General features: G+C 36.2%; 1 protein-coding gene across 7 annotated transcripts in view; it reads left to right on the forward strand.

Annotated features, from left to right (window-relative positions):
* Positions 1 to 14,757, forward strand: part of DIAPH2 (diaphanous related formin 2) — a 1,011,052-nt gene that overhangs the window by 200,688 nt on the left and 795,607 nt on the right. For all 7 annotated transcript variants that reach the window (XM_072625718.1, XM_072625715.1, XM_072625716.1 and 4 more), the window contains one exon: positions 14,119 to 14,258. In XM_072625718.1, the coding sequence (XP_072481819.1) occupies positions 14,119 to 14,258 (140 nt within the window). The remainder of the gene's footprint in view (positions 1 to 14,118; positions 14,259 to 14,757) is intronic.

The following is a 14,757-nucleotide window of genomic DNA, read 5'->3' on the forward strand; positions in this document are numbered from 1 at the left end:
AAAATTATCTAAGATTATAAAAATGAATGACTCTTGTTCGGTTGTTTCTTGTAGGCACAAATTACATTTGCAGAGATAACCTAACTAATATAGCCAGTGATTATGAAGTCTTGGACAAGAAACTGGAGACCATAGAAGCATATACATTTTCCTTATTGTTACCAATTTAATGCAAGGGAAACAGAAGAGAAAAATTAATTTGGAAAGTGAATAGCTGGGTAAAAACTTGGAGTCTATGAATGGGCTTTAGATTTCTGTATGGTTTATAATACAGGGATGACAGATTCTTGGCCAGAAATGGAGTATGCCCAACCAAGTCTGGTAAGAATGGATTTGCTAAATGTCTTGGAAATCTTAAGTGAAAGGACTTGAAAAAGGATGAGAGGAAGAATAAAGAGTCTGTTTTCCATATTAGATGCTTTATGGAAAATAAGTGAAGATGGAAATGATCTTGTTTCTTTCTTGTTTTCCTTGTGCCAGAATTACTCATTATTGTACTATATTCCTTTCCTTCAGATTTCAAACACTGAAGTAGCCTTTGGCTCCCAATGTAGCTGGTTTTCTACCTCTTATCTAAATGGTATTTTGTATTATTCCTTTCAGTTTGTTTTGCTTCCTAAACACAAACCTGGTTTTTGTATTCTACAACTGTGAATTCAGGGGTGTCCTGGGGCCAGCTTAAGCTGACTGGTGAGCTGATTGTTAAACTTGCAGTGTGAGCATTTATACCTAAGAAATCCACAAACAAATCCACAAACAAATCCAATCAGAACTTGATTTATTGTTCGGTTGATTGTCTAGACTTGAAAAAAAAGTTTTAATAATGCAGGCTAAAAATGAAAGTGTGCCACTTGCACATTCTCCACAGCCTTTGGTGAATATTTTCTAGCACATTCCTAAACATAATTCTACTTGGGTGATTATCAGCAGGACACCTTGATCAGCTTTTACAGTTTTGCAGATAGGTTTAATGCACTTGTCAGGCCTGAGCCAGTCTATGCCTGCCTCTTGAAGCATTGGAGTGGAGGTTGCAGGATGTTCCAGTGAATGCTCTTTTCTTGGTTTGAAGCTAGCAGTTCTCTTTTTCTCCTCTTAAAGCCTTTTATTAATGTTTAAACAAATAAACATTGTCACCTCCCAATGACTCCCTCCCCCCCCATGAATTTTCCCTTGTAACAATTAAGCCAGCCACAGCAAATCAACATATTGACCTTGTCTGAAAATATGTGGCCCCTATCATCTCTGTAGCCCCCACTACCTGCCTAGAAGTTGGAGGCATGCTTCTCCAACAGATCCCTTTTAGAGTGGAAGATTTGGCTTTGGGCTCCTTGGTATAATGGCCGAAACAACTGAGTTACCTAGTTTAGGGAACAGCAGAAAAATGCAATATGAGTTGTGTATATTAAAAATATTTCTTCATCATTTGAAATATTTACTTCCATTTTTTCCAATATACTTAATCAAATATGCCATCATCAGAATTAAGTTATTCTTGACATAGTATATATTATTCATCATACAATTTCTGAATTTAAGTATATACATCTTTTCATTTCTTTTATGGAATTGTATCTGTGCAATATCTGCTTTATTTTTTATTTGACTTGAGTTTCACTAAAATGTCTTTCACAATCTAAAATGATCAAGGAGGCAACTTTCTTGTGTTAGGAGAAAACTGGCACTAAAATTTTATATTTTTAAAGATGTTTAATATTAATGACATAAATAATATGGAGAGAAGCTTTTTAAAAATAAATTTGTTTTTAGGTCAGGGTCCTTTCCAAATATCTCTTCTCTTAGCTGGCCCAACTGAACCTCCTCATTTGTAATAATGAAAAGCAATGAAGCAAACTTACTGGCATAGTAAATGTACCCAACAATGTTCACAACTTTCCACAACCATAGTCTCTTTTCCTTTTAAATTTATTTTTCAATTAACATGCATCTATTTTCTCTCCCTCCACCAGCAGTGTGGGCACCCCTCCCCGCCAACTCCTCAATTTAAAAACAAAACCAAACACTTGTTACAAGTACAAGTATTTGTACAAATCTCTTCATTATCTATGCCTGAAATTATTTGTGTAAGATGTAGTATCGTGAATGTGTCCTGTTGGAAGATCATCAGTTCTCTGTAATCCTTCTTGGATAATGCCTTGATCAGAGTTCTTATATCTTTCAAAATAATTTATCTTTATAGTTTTATTTTAGAAATCATTTCCTGGTTCTGCTTACTTTATGTTAGTTCATATCAGTCTTCCCAAATATCTCTGAAAAACCTTTTACCATATCTATCCTAACCTTTCATCATTTTTTTCTGGTACTTTCATATCTCATAATTTGTTCAGTCAGTCCACAGTTGCTGGCCTCACTTTAGTTTCAAGTTCTTTGTCCCTATGAAAATAGCTGTTACAAAGTGTTTTTGTATATTGAATCCATTTCCTCTTTCTTTGATTTCCTTGGGATGTAGGTCTAGTTGTGGTATCAGTAGGTCAGACAGGATCCAGTTTAATGACTTTTGGAGTAGAATTCTCACTTGCAGTCTTTTGTCTCTGTGCTTCCAGGTCAGAATTGGTCCTTTCAGTTACTCGTAATTGAACATGACTTTCATGTTTATTTTGTCTGTATCACCGCAGCTGTCCTGTGTACTCTTCCCTTTGTTTAGCTTACTTCATGATGTTATCAGTTCACCCAAATGTTCCACTGTTTTTCATTATTATTCAGAAATTGTTTATGTATGGTAATGTTTCACAATATTATTTCTTATGTGCAGTAATATTTAATAATATACCATTATTTAGCCATTCCTCACTTGATTAGTATGTACTTTATTTCCATTTTTTTTGACTACTTCAAAAGTATACAATTAGAGCATTCCTAAGTGGTCTGGGCTTCTTTGGAAGATGTTCCCCCCTTCCCCCTTTGGAGGTCTTCAGACAAAGGCTGTGAATGACCACTTCTTGGTTGGGGAAGATATTTTTCTTTAATTTACTATCTTTATTTTTTCAACTAACAAATATTTAAAAAATAACCTGTCCTTGTCATTATTGCTTCCCAACCTCAACCACATTGAAGGGAAAAAACTCTTTTTTTATTAAATTATTTTATTTGTTTTCAGTGTTCTACGATCACTTCCATATATCTTAGATTTTTTTCCCATCTCTCCCTCTCATTCCCCACTCCCTCCCCAGTCCCTCCCTGAGACAGCCTACAGTCTTATATAGGTTCTACACATACATTCCTGTTAAATACATTTTCACCTTAGTCATGTTGCATGGAAGAATTAAAATGAGTGGGAGAAGCCATAAAACAAAACATAATACAAAAGAAAATGGTCTGCTTCATTCTCTGATCCAATTCCATAGTTCTTTCTCTGGATGTGGAAAGTGTTTTGCCTCAAGAGTCCATTGGGGATTTTTTAAGTCCTTGCATTGCAATGAAGTACTAAGTCTACCAGAAAAATTCCTCGCACACTGTGGTTGTTGCTGTGTACAAAGTTCTCCAGGTTCTGCTCCTTTCACTCAGCATCAGTTCATATAAGTCCTTCCAGGCCTCTCTGAAGTCTTCCTGTTCATCATTTCTTATAGTGCAATAGTATTCCATTTCATTCGTATACCATAATTTATTCAGCCATTCCCCAATTGATGGGCATCCCTTGATTTCCAGTTTTTGGCCACTACAAAGAGTGCTGCTATAAATATTTTTGTACATGCAGGACCCTTTCACATCTTTATGATCTCTTTGGGATACAGTCCCAGAAGGAATATAGCTGGGTCAAAGGGTATGCACATTTTTGTAGCCCTTTGGGCATAGTTCCAAAGCTCTACAGAATGGTTGGATCAGCTCAGACATCCACCAACAATGAATTAGTGTTTAAACTCTCCCACATCTTCTCCAACATTTATCGTCTTCCTGTTTTGTCATGTTAGCTACTCTGACAGGTGTGATGTGGTATCTCAGAGTTGTTTTGATTTACATCTCTCTAATCAATAGTGATTTAGAGCATTTTTTTATCTGACTATAGATAGCTTTAATTTCTTCCTCTGAAAATTGCCTGTTCATATCCTTTGACCCTTTATCAATTGGAGAATGTTGTATATTCTTGTACATTTGACTCAGTTCTCTATATATTTCAGAAATGAGGCCTTTACCACAGATACTAGTTGCAAAAATTCTTTCCCAGTTTTCTGCTTCCCTCCTAATCTTGGTTGCATTGGGTTTGTTTGTGCAAAAACTTTTCAATTTAATGTAATCAGAACTATCCATTTTACATTTCTTAATGTTCTCTATCTCTTATTTGGTCAAAAATTTTTCCATTCTTCATAAAGGTGGCAAACACACTATTCCTTGCTCCCCTAATTTGTTTATAGTGTCAATTTTTATACCTAGATCATGTAAGGGAAAAAAACTCTTAAAAAATAAAGTCTTTGATGTATATTCTGCCAAAACAAATTCCTGCATTAGCCATGTCTGAAAATATATGTTCCTGTATTTTAAATTGAATGCTTACTTCTCTGTTAGGAGGTGAGTAGTTTGTTTTATCTTCATTTTTTTGGACTTGTGATTTATCACTGTATTGATTGAAGTTCTCAAGTCCTTACAGTACTGTCATCGTTGTATGAAGTGTCCCTCTGGTTCTGCCCACTTAACTCTGAATCAGTTCCTAGAGATCTTCCCCTTTTCCTCTGAAATTGTCCATTTCATCATTTGTTATGGCATAATAATATTCTCCTGTATTCATACACTGTAATTTCCTTAGGCTTTCCCCATAGTTTCCAATTTTGGTCTGGCACAGAAAGAGCTACTATAAATATTTTCCTCAATTTCTTTGATACATAGGATTAGTAGTGGTATATAGCTGAATCAAAGAGGATGGTACAGTTTGGTAACTTTCTAGGCATTATTCCAAATTGCTTACCAAAAAAACCAGACCAGTTTGCAGCTCTACTAATAGTGTGCTGTAATGTCCCTATCTTCCCACAGCTCCCCCAACATTTGTCATTTTCTTCTCTTATCATCTTTGCCAGTCTGATTGCTATGAGGTAGAACCTCAAAGTTGCTTTACTTTTCATTTCTCTAATTATTAGTGGCATCAAACATTTTTTCCTATGATTATTGACAGCTTGAATTTCTTCTTTGAAAACTGCCTATACATGTCCTTTGTTTATCAGTGGGCGAATGGGTCTTAGTGTATAAATTTGAATCACTTCCTTACATGACTTGGATATGAGACTCTTATCAGAGGAACTTGTAGCAAAAGTTTTTCCCCTAATTACTAGTTTCTCTTCTAATTTTTTCTTAATTATATTTATTTGTGTAAAATCTTTTAAATTTCATATAATCAAAAATTTCCATTTTATCATATAAGACTCTCGTTGCTTTTTTAAGTCACAAACGCTTCCTGTATCTATAAATCTGAAAGGTAATTTCTTCCTTATTTCTCTAATATGTTTATGATGTGACCTTTCATATATAGGAGGTATATACATTTGGAACTTATCTTGGTATTTGGTATGAGTTTTTGCCAGGTGGTGCTTTTCCCAGCGGTTTTTGTCAAATTGTGAGTCCTTCTAGAAAATGAAGTCTTCGGGTTTATCAAACATTCTGCTTCTCTCTTTGATATTATGCTGTTCCTGTTGATTAACCTTTTCCTTTTATTTAACTGGCACCAAATCACTAAAGATTATTGCTTTGTGGTGAAATTTGAGATCTGGTACTGACTGACAGTCTCCCTTCCTTGCCACTTTTTTTTGAGATTCTTCACATTTTGTTACTCCATATGGATTTCTTAATAATTTTTCTAGGTCTGTGTAGAAAGTAGTAAAAATTATTGTTGTTAGGAACTTGGCAAAGCATTTGAAATTCTTTTCATGTTTGAATCATCCATATATACTCATGTATAAGGCAGGTATGCATATATGTATTTATGTACAGGTGTTTTCACCAGATAGCTAATTAGATGAAGAGTTGGCTTCCAGTGTTCTGAGGCTTAATATATAATTTTTAAATTATCTAGGTCTCTTGTTTTACCCTTAGTTGCTTCATTTTGGGTCATTTTTTTCTTATTGAATATCTGTTGCACTGGTACATAAGTAGAGGATTAGGAAGTAAATGAAATTTAAGCTGGGCAGTTTTCCACCTTAACACTTACTGAGAAGGTTAGAAGTTAAGGTGGAAACTAAAAGAAATAAGTGGTTTTGATGGGATTGTCTTCAGACTTCATTTACATATAATAGTCTTATCTCTTACTCCCATGAATAAGCAAAATACTTTTACTTTTTATTTTGGATAACTGCTAAACCCAAAAAGATGGGAAGGGATGGACCACTGTCCATTCTCTGAAGAACAGACATAGCATTTGATTGTTTACTTGATGAATTTTCAAGTACAAAAGTCTGGAATGTGCTGATTCATGATTTCTGTTTATTTTGCTAGTGATGCTTACAGGATTGTTGTAGCCTCTTCCTCTTCCTTAAATGGGGCAGTGGTGAAGTACTTTGTGGAAATTACAGCTGTTCCCCTGGATCACATTGTTCATTAAACATCTTCCAAAATTGTTGGCCGTATGCCAGGCACTGTGCTGGATTTGCAAGGGTTTAAAGAGAACTCTGTTGGTGAGGACAACTTTCTTGGTGTGCTCTGTATCTGAGAAAACCAGTGACCAGGCAGGAGCTCGTTGCACATTGTATTTCCACGGTGATATGGTCTCCTCCTCTCCTGTGTCCTCGCATAGTCCTCCACAGGCGTCACGTGGGATGTCCCACTTTTCCTATGCCATTCTGTATGGTCCGGTACTCTTGGCTTCCTAAATGTCAATTCTGTCCCTGTCACACCTTACCAAGGCCCAAACCTGGATTTGTCCCATCATTTGCCTTTACTCCTATTCATGTGTTACCAAACAGAGCTGGAGAAAGTCACAACTTTGTGTTATTTCTTCTGGGCCAACGCAGCTCCATAGCCAACATACTCTTCTACCGTCCTAACTTCACTATTCCTCTGCCTGTAGCCTCAGTTGTAGACATTCTAATCTCCTCTGTGGGCAGCTCTTCCTCCAGCAGCAAAGAAAACCGAGGCCTTCCAGGAGAGCAACCTCTTCTCCCCTCCCCTCCTCTTCTCATCTCACCCCTTTCACTTATCTTCCTCCACTTTGTGCTCCTTCACTTCATCCCCTCTGATGTTTGGAGCTGATTACTGTGCTCCCAACTGTGTTCCCCACTCTTTCCACTAGGTGGTGCCACATTGGGTAGATTCTGAATCTGGAATGAGGAAGCTCATTTAATAGCTTTGTGACCTTGCCCAAGTCACTTAACTTCAGTGAGCCTCAGTTTCTCATGTATAAAATAGAAATAATAGAACCTACTTTCCAGGGTGGTTATGAGAATAAAAAAGGAGATAATATTTGTAAGGCTGTAAAGCACCATATAAATGTTTATTATTGTTATTTCTTGTCTCCCTGTACATTCAGATAGACATCTGCTGCCCCAAACATGCCCATATCTCTCCCATCCTTAAAAAACCATCCCTTCTATCATCCTTCCATCTCCTTTCCTTCACTAAATTCCGGGAGAAAGCCATGTATACCAGATGCTGCTCCTTTCCTTCCTCTTACTTGCTTCTAGACCCTTTACAGCCTGACTTCAGAGCTTATCATCTAACTGAAATCGCTCTCCCAAGCTCCCCATGATCTCTTCATTGTCTTTTCTCAGTCCTCCCCCTTGACCTGTCTATAGCCTTTGACACATTGATCCCTCTCTTTTCTTGCATCTTCTCTCTGTTTTAGATTCTAGTGACCCTGCTTTTTCCTGGTTCTCCTTCTATCTGTCTTCCTATTCTTCTGATCAGGCTTTCCTGGATCTGCACTAACTGTGGGTGCACCCCAAAGCTCTAGCCTGCTCTTTTTTTTCTTCTCCCTCTGTACTATTTCCCTTGGTGATTTTATCGGTTTCCACAAGGGTCAGTCATCATCTCTTCACAGAACATTCTCAGATCATTATATCTAGCCTTAGTGTCACTGCTGCCCTCTACAGTCACATGTCACCTATTGCCTCTTTGGACATCTCAGACTGGCCATTTTAGCCTTTTTTTTCCTATCCCCAGCACTTCGAAGAGCACCTGATGTCTGTTTCTTGCTCCTTTTTGGTCATCAGCATATTGGTTGAAGTCTTTTATACTGATGTTTACAAGTAATTTGTTATTTAGGTACACTGTAGCCTTTTTATACCCACTGTGAATCTCTCCATTGTACTTTGTCTGACCTGGAATTGTAATTATTCCTGAGGTGATGGTAATCCATGATTTGCTGTCATGTAGCATTATATGAAGAATATTGTTGTTTAAAATGATTAGATTATGATTCAGGGTAGAAATTTGAGATTGTTGAAGTACTGTAAAATGTATCATTTTCAGTTGAGCCAGCTATTTTCTTCCTATTCTATTTTGGGACAAAATAATTTGTCCATTTATGGTATCTTTCCAAGACAGATGAACCGTTAGACCAACTCAGTGATCTGTCCATTTGCTTGTATATTATTCTCTTGATAAAAGATTTTCTTCCCCCATTTGCTTTATTTGGTATAGACTGGGCAAATACTTGTTAGTGATTCCGAATATCATTTAGAAGGCCCTGTAGCATTCCAGGGTCTGATGAAGTCTGTATAGTATCATCTTCAGACACCTCCCCATGTATAGTGTACCCTTCCAGTGAGACTCCATTTGTGTGGGTCCCACTTTAGGACACTGGAATTTGCCTTTGGCTAGCAGATGGCTCCCTGTTTTATGCTGATTTGAAAATAATAGAACAAAATTGTCTCTCGTGTTTTTCATGGAACTGCATATGATTTTACAATGTGCATATTTTAACATAGGAGACTCCTTCTGGGAGGATACATCTTAAAACTGAATTGCCTTTAACCAAATAATGACGATTTAAAAAATTTAAACTAACAGAAACAATTGAATCATGTTGTTAAATACCTTTTCATTAACTTTGACAGAAGAAATATCTAAAGGTTAAAAATATAAAGGCTTTCTGCCAGTTGTAAGTCCACATTTACAGTAGAGTAGTATGTTTTTGTTAGACTAATTCAATCTAAAATCAGAAGTAATCCAAACTTAACCTTCCTTCCATGAAAATATTGTTTGTTTTTATAGAATTTACCATTTAACATACTGAGTCACAAATTAAGTTAATCAGAAAAGAATACTCAATTGATCCCAAATACCTTTAGGTTCTTTGTGTACCATAATACAAAAGTATAAATATTATTCTGACAAATACCTTTATCCTAATAATTTTCGAATTATGGAATAGCTTCAGATTAGGAAAGCTATTTGTTCACCTAGCTTTGGAATAGTGTGATATACACTAACTGCTAACTTTGTCTGCATTATTTTTTAAAGATCAAATGGGCACAGTGGTAATTTTCATTAATCTCATACAGAGCAGCTAATTAAAATTTCCATTATTATCCATCCATTATCTGGTTGTTTCCTTTGTTCAGTATCAGAACAGGATGTTAATAATAAGCCATTCATGTATTACCACCCTGTTAAAAATAGCCAGACTTTAATTTATTGTATTCCTTTGCTATTAGGTGACCTTAAAAATATCATCTTTAGCCTTATTGAATAGGCTTCAGATTTCTGATTTTTTGGAATGAAGGTTATATATTATAACATGTGTGTGTATATATATATGTATATATTATAATTGAACATGGTGAAGCAGTGTAGGCTTATTGCATACCTGTGGGATCCATTCCAAGGTCTACTGCAGAATAGTTGTGAGGTCTTGAATAAATCATTGAAATATTGTAGACCTCAGTTTCCTCCTTTGTGTAACTCAGTAAAACTTATTATTTCTTAAGTCATATCTAGTATGTATATCTTGTAATATGTGATCTACTGAAAATGTTTCAAGTCAACCAATCTATAAAATTTACTGACCCCTATTCTCATTCTGCCTTCTGCCTGAGTTCAAGAAATAGATTTTCCCCCTGTGTCACATAACCCCTGTGGCTGTGGGAATGTCTGGAATTGACAATATTGAGTTCATAAATCATTCTTCATTAATGCCGACTATGCTTTCCATCTTTGGCTGCTTATATAATGAAATAAGGAAGAGAACTTTGGACTTGGAATCAGAGGGGAACTTAGTTTAAGATTCTGGTTCTGCTACTTGTGTGACCTTGTGTAAGTGATTTAATTTATTTAAGTCTCAGTTTCCTCAGCAGTAAAATTGGGGTTAGGCTAGATGATCTCTAAGACTCCCTTCTGTTCTCAATTCTGTATATATAAGTTAGTAGCAATGAAGCAAAATATGGACTTTAGGAGAAATGGAGTCACAGTATAATCATGGATAAACCTTTGAGCTGTAGGTATTCCTCTGGGTTCCACCATGGGATCTGTCTATATGTTTGCCATTTGTGACTTTCTTTAGCTTCGAGGGATTTCATCATCATTGTGCAGATGATTTGCAGATCTATATAACCAGCTCCCGTCTTTCCCCTGAGCTTCCATCATACGGCATCAGCTGCCTACTGAGTATTTCAAGCTAGATGTCCTGGAGGCATCTCAAATTCAGCATGTCTAAAGAGAGAACTCATTATTTTCCCTTCAAAACCAATTTTCTTCCAAACTTTCTTAATTCTTTCTAAGGTACTACAATTTTTCTAGTCTCCCAGGTTCATAAACTTGGCAGTGTTTTCAGCTTTTCATTCTCCTTCACCCCACATAACTGATCGAGTTGACAAATCTTTCCCTTTCTACATCTGGTGCATCTGTCTACTCTCTACACACATAGCTGGTCTCTTTTTCTCAGGCCCTCATCACTGCTTCACCTACATCTCTTTTAGTCACCTAAAATATTTTTTAAAATGATTATTATTTTGAACTTGTTAAACATTATCAAGTGTGATCTTTGCCATATGTAAGTACGGGCCAAGCATGGCATGAACTCCCACTCCTTTGGGAGAGTCTTGCTCACCTATTCTGCACTCATGCTGGCATGTATGGATTTTCCAGGGAGGAAAACCTTTCCCTTATGAGATGAAACTCAAGAAATAAATCCTTCTTTGTCAGGTATGAAAGCAACAGTCTTTATTTAATCTTCCCATGGTTTCCAGACAATTATTTAACTTATTTTTTTCAGTTATAAACTTTAACTTTCTAAAAATGTTATATTTTGTTTGGTTGGTCCCTTTTAAAGCAGCTATGTGGCCCAGTGGATAAAGCACTAGACTTAGAGTCAGGATGACCTGAGTTCCTATCTGGCCTCAGACAGTTGCAAGCTGTGATGCTAGACAAATAAATTCACCTCTGTTTGCCTCAATTTCCTCATTTGTAAAAATGGGACTACCAATAGCAACTACCTAGGATTTTTGTGAGGATCATTTGACATAACGTATGTCAGGTACTTTGCAAACCTGAAAGGCCATATGGACCACAATGCCCTGCAGCTCTCATTACCTCATTCATTCCTCTGGATCCAAAGAGATACCCATAGTACATTGATTTAAGGTCTAGTCCTCTCAGTGGTTCTCAGAAAAGTCTGTTACTCTTCATATTTAATCTTACAGCCCATTTTTCTTCATAAGTGAATTTTTATCATTTTTATTTATACAAATACTCCTTTTCTTCGCCTTTCAGCAACCAAACTGGTCCCATATGAAAGAGTCAACACATTACATAAAGAATAGAAAAAGATTGCATATGAAACTGTAAATCTCTTATGTACAACTTTTTTTTAAATAGTATAATAAATTTAACATTGAAGTTCTCCAGTTGCCTTGCTTGTCTTTATCTCTTTCTTTATTCCCTTCTGCTCTTTTCTCATTGGTTTTTACACTTTCATTGATGTTCTCTTCTCTTTTTTGTGTCTCTAGTACTATGTCCTCCCAAAAAAAAACTAGACAAACCCAATAGCAAACCTTGAAGTCTTCTCATGTAACAAATGCATATCATTGAGTAAAACAAACACACATTGATCATGTCTTCCAAACTGTTTCTCCTTCTGCACGCCTTGTCCATGATCTCTATGAACAGGTGGGAAACATGCTTTGTTAGCATCTTCTGGAGTCCTGATTAATTATTGCAAGAAATTCTTAATTCCCTTTACAATGTGCTGGTCGTTATATGCATTATTGTCTTCTTTCTGCTCTCTTCATTCTGTACAAATTTGTAACAAGTTTTCTAGGTTTATCTGTTTTGTTAGTTTTTTTAAAGGCCAGTCCCTACTTTTTATATCTCAATTTAGTGATTTCTGTATTTCAGTTTTGCTCATCTGGCAGGGGGTGAGTCCTTTAAGCTTGAGGTGCTCAACTCTTACATTGGATTTCATGACTGTGAAGTCATATCAGTCACTTAAGTCTTGAGTCTTGGGGCCATTCTCTGTGTACATGTCCCTGTCACAATCTCGCCATTGTTCTGGCAAGGTCTTCCTATACCTATTCATATGACTGTGTACATCATCATTATCTTTATGTCTGTATCTACACATTTACATGTATAACATCTGTGTACATGATGTTGGTCCCCATTAAATTCGCCACCCCATCTCCCCCCTCCCCATAGAACCTAAACTGTTTGAGGGCAGGGACTGATTCATTCATGATTTCTTGTCTCTGTATCCCCAGTACCATGCACAGCATATGGTATTTAGTAAGTCTTCCTTGACAGCAGTTTTGTTGGTTTTTCAGGAAGCTTAGGGTCTGTCTGTTGAATTTCCAGCTGCTCAAGAGTACTAACTTCAGTGATTCCAAACCAGATTAGTAGATGTGACTTCTGCCAAACAGGCTGGGAATGCTTCCAATTCATGACGTTCCATCTTCTGTCTTTATGGCTTTGTGTTAGATGTCTCCCTTGCCCAGAACAGCCTCTCTCTTCACCTCTAACTCCTGCAGTTCCTAAGTTCTTTCAGGGCCCAGATGTCACCATCTATTTGCAGCTTTGCATAATTCTCTTCTTTGTTAATGTTTTCCCCACATCCATTTTTAAATTTTGCATTTACTTTGTATGTATGTATAAGAAAAAAAGAAGGAAGTAAGCATTATTTAGCAACTACTAGGTACTAGGCACTGTGCTAAGCACTTTACAGATATTATCTCATTTGGTGCAACAGTCCTGTGAGAAAAGTGCTATTATGATACTCATTTGACAGATGGGGAAACTGAGGCAGACAGAAGTTAAACAGCTTGTTGAGGAATATTTAGCTAGTAATTGGCTGAGACTGGATTTGAACTCAGATCTTCCTGACTCCAGGGCTAGTGTTTTCTCCACTGCCCCACCTAGCTTCCTGTGTGTGTGTGTGTGTGTGTGTGCGTGCGCACGTGTATGTGTGTGTGTCTGTCTATACCTATTCCTATGTCTGTGTATATCATCAATATCTTTATATCTATGTCTGTATCTGCGCATTTACATGTATAACATCTGTGTACATGATGTTGCTCCCCACTAGATTGTAAGCTTCTTGAGGATAGATGTTTTGGTTTTGTTTTTGTTTTTTTATCCTAGCACCTACCACAATGCCTTGCACAGAGTTAACACATAATACATTTTGTTTGAATTGGAACTGAAGAAGTTTGTTTCTTGCTTTATAAATTTTCAGATGGCATGTTACTTTTGGTAAATAACCTTGACTTCTGGCATATTTAAATGAATGCATTTGGCCTGTATATAATGTTCTATAGTAATCACATTTTATTCTCTATATCTTACTGAATGCTAGTGGAAATCTCTTAACCTACAAATATAATAAGATAGACTTTTCAGAAGCAGAGACAGACTAATCTTTAACCCAGATTTGTTCATCCTAGCACTTTAGAGAGTATATTGTCACTTTATGTAGGGTGGGTATCTATATTCTCTGTCAGATTGAAAACATTATCCGTGATTTTCCCTTTGAAATGTAGTGATTAGGATGTTCTCAGGCACATAACATCATCAAACTGTATTAAATAGTCACCAACCCCCAAATATACATTAAAAACCTCCTCTGTATCTGCCTAGCATTCTCTGTAGTTGCAGGATGAAGTAACACAATCATATGCATAAGTATGTTCTGTTCTGTTGTAGTGATTTATTTCTTACTCTTGCCTAAAATAGTCTGTCTCTTTGCCTTTGTAGGGAGGGCTAAAAAACAGCAAGCATGAATGTACCTTATCTTCTCAAGAATATGTCCATGAATTACGGTCCGGCATCTCAGAAGAGAAACTCCTTAACTGCCTCGAATCTTTGAGAGTGTCCTTAACCAGCAATCCAGTCAGGTAGGTCCTGCGCATTTTCAAAAATAATTTTCTCTAGTTATAAGTATTGATACTACAGATGTTTGGTTTTAGATATAATTGATTTTCTTGTTATTTGAAAAACATGAGTTAATAACCTGGAAACTGACCATGGTTAATGCATTTCAATATTGATTTCAGAATCAGGCAAATGAAATTATCCTTTACTTTTTTTTAAAGTAACATATATAATTGTGTAAATTCAGTTAAAATTTTAAAATTATATAAAGATTTTGTTTATTGCTGACAATTTGTAAAATGAGTAGAAGTTTAATTTCTGGAATGATTTTCAAAATAATTTAACATTATTTTGGAATGGTAACATAGTTAAGTGTTTTTTCTTTTCTTTTTTTTGTTTATTTTTTATTTAACTTTTAACATTCATTTTCACAATTTTGGGTTCCAAATTTTCTCCCCTTTTGTCCCCTCCCCCCACCCCAAAACACCGAGCATTCTAATTACCCCTATCACCAATCTGCCC

This window comes from Notamacropus eugenii, chromosome X, assembly GCF_028372415.1.
Source record: "Notamacropus eugenii isolate mMacEug1 chromosome X, mMacEug1.pri_v2, whole genome shotgun sequence".
NCBI lineage: Eukaryota > Metazoa > Chordata > Mammalia > Diprotodontia > Macropodidae > Notamacropus > Notamacropus eugenii.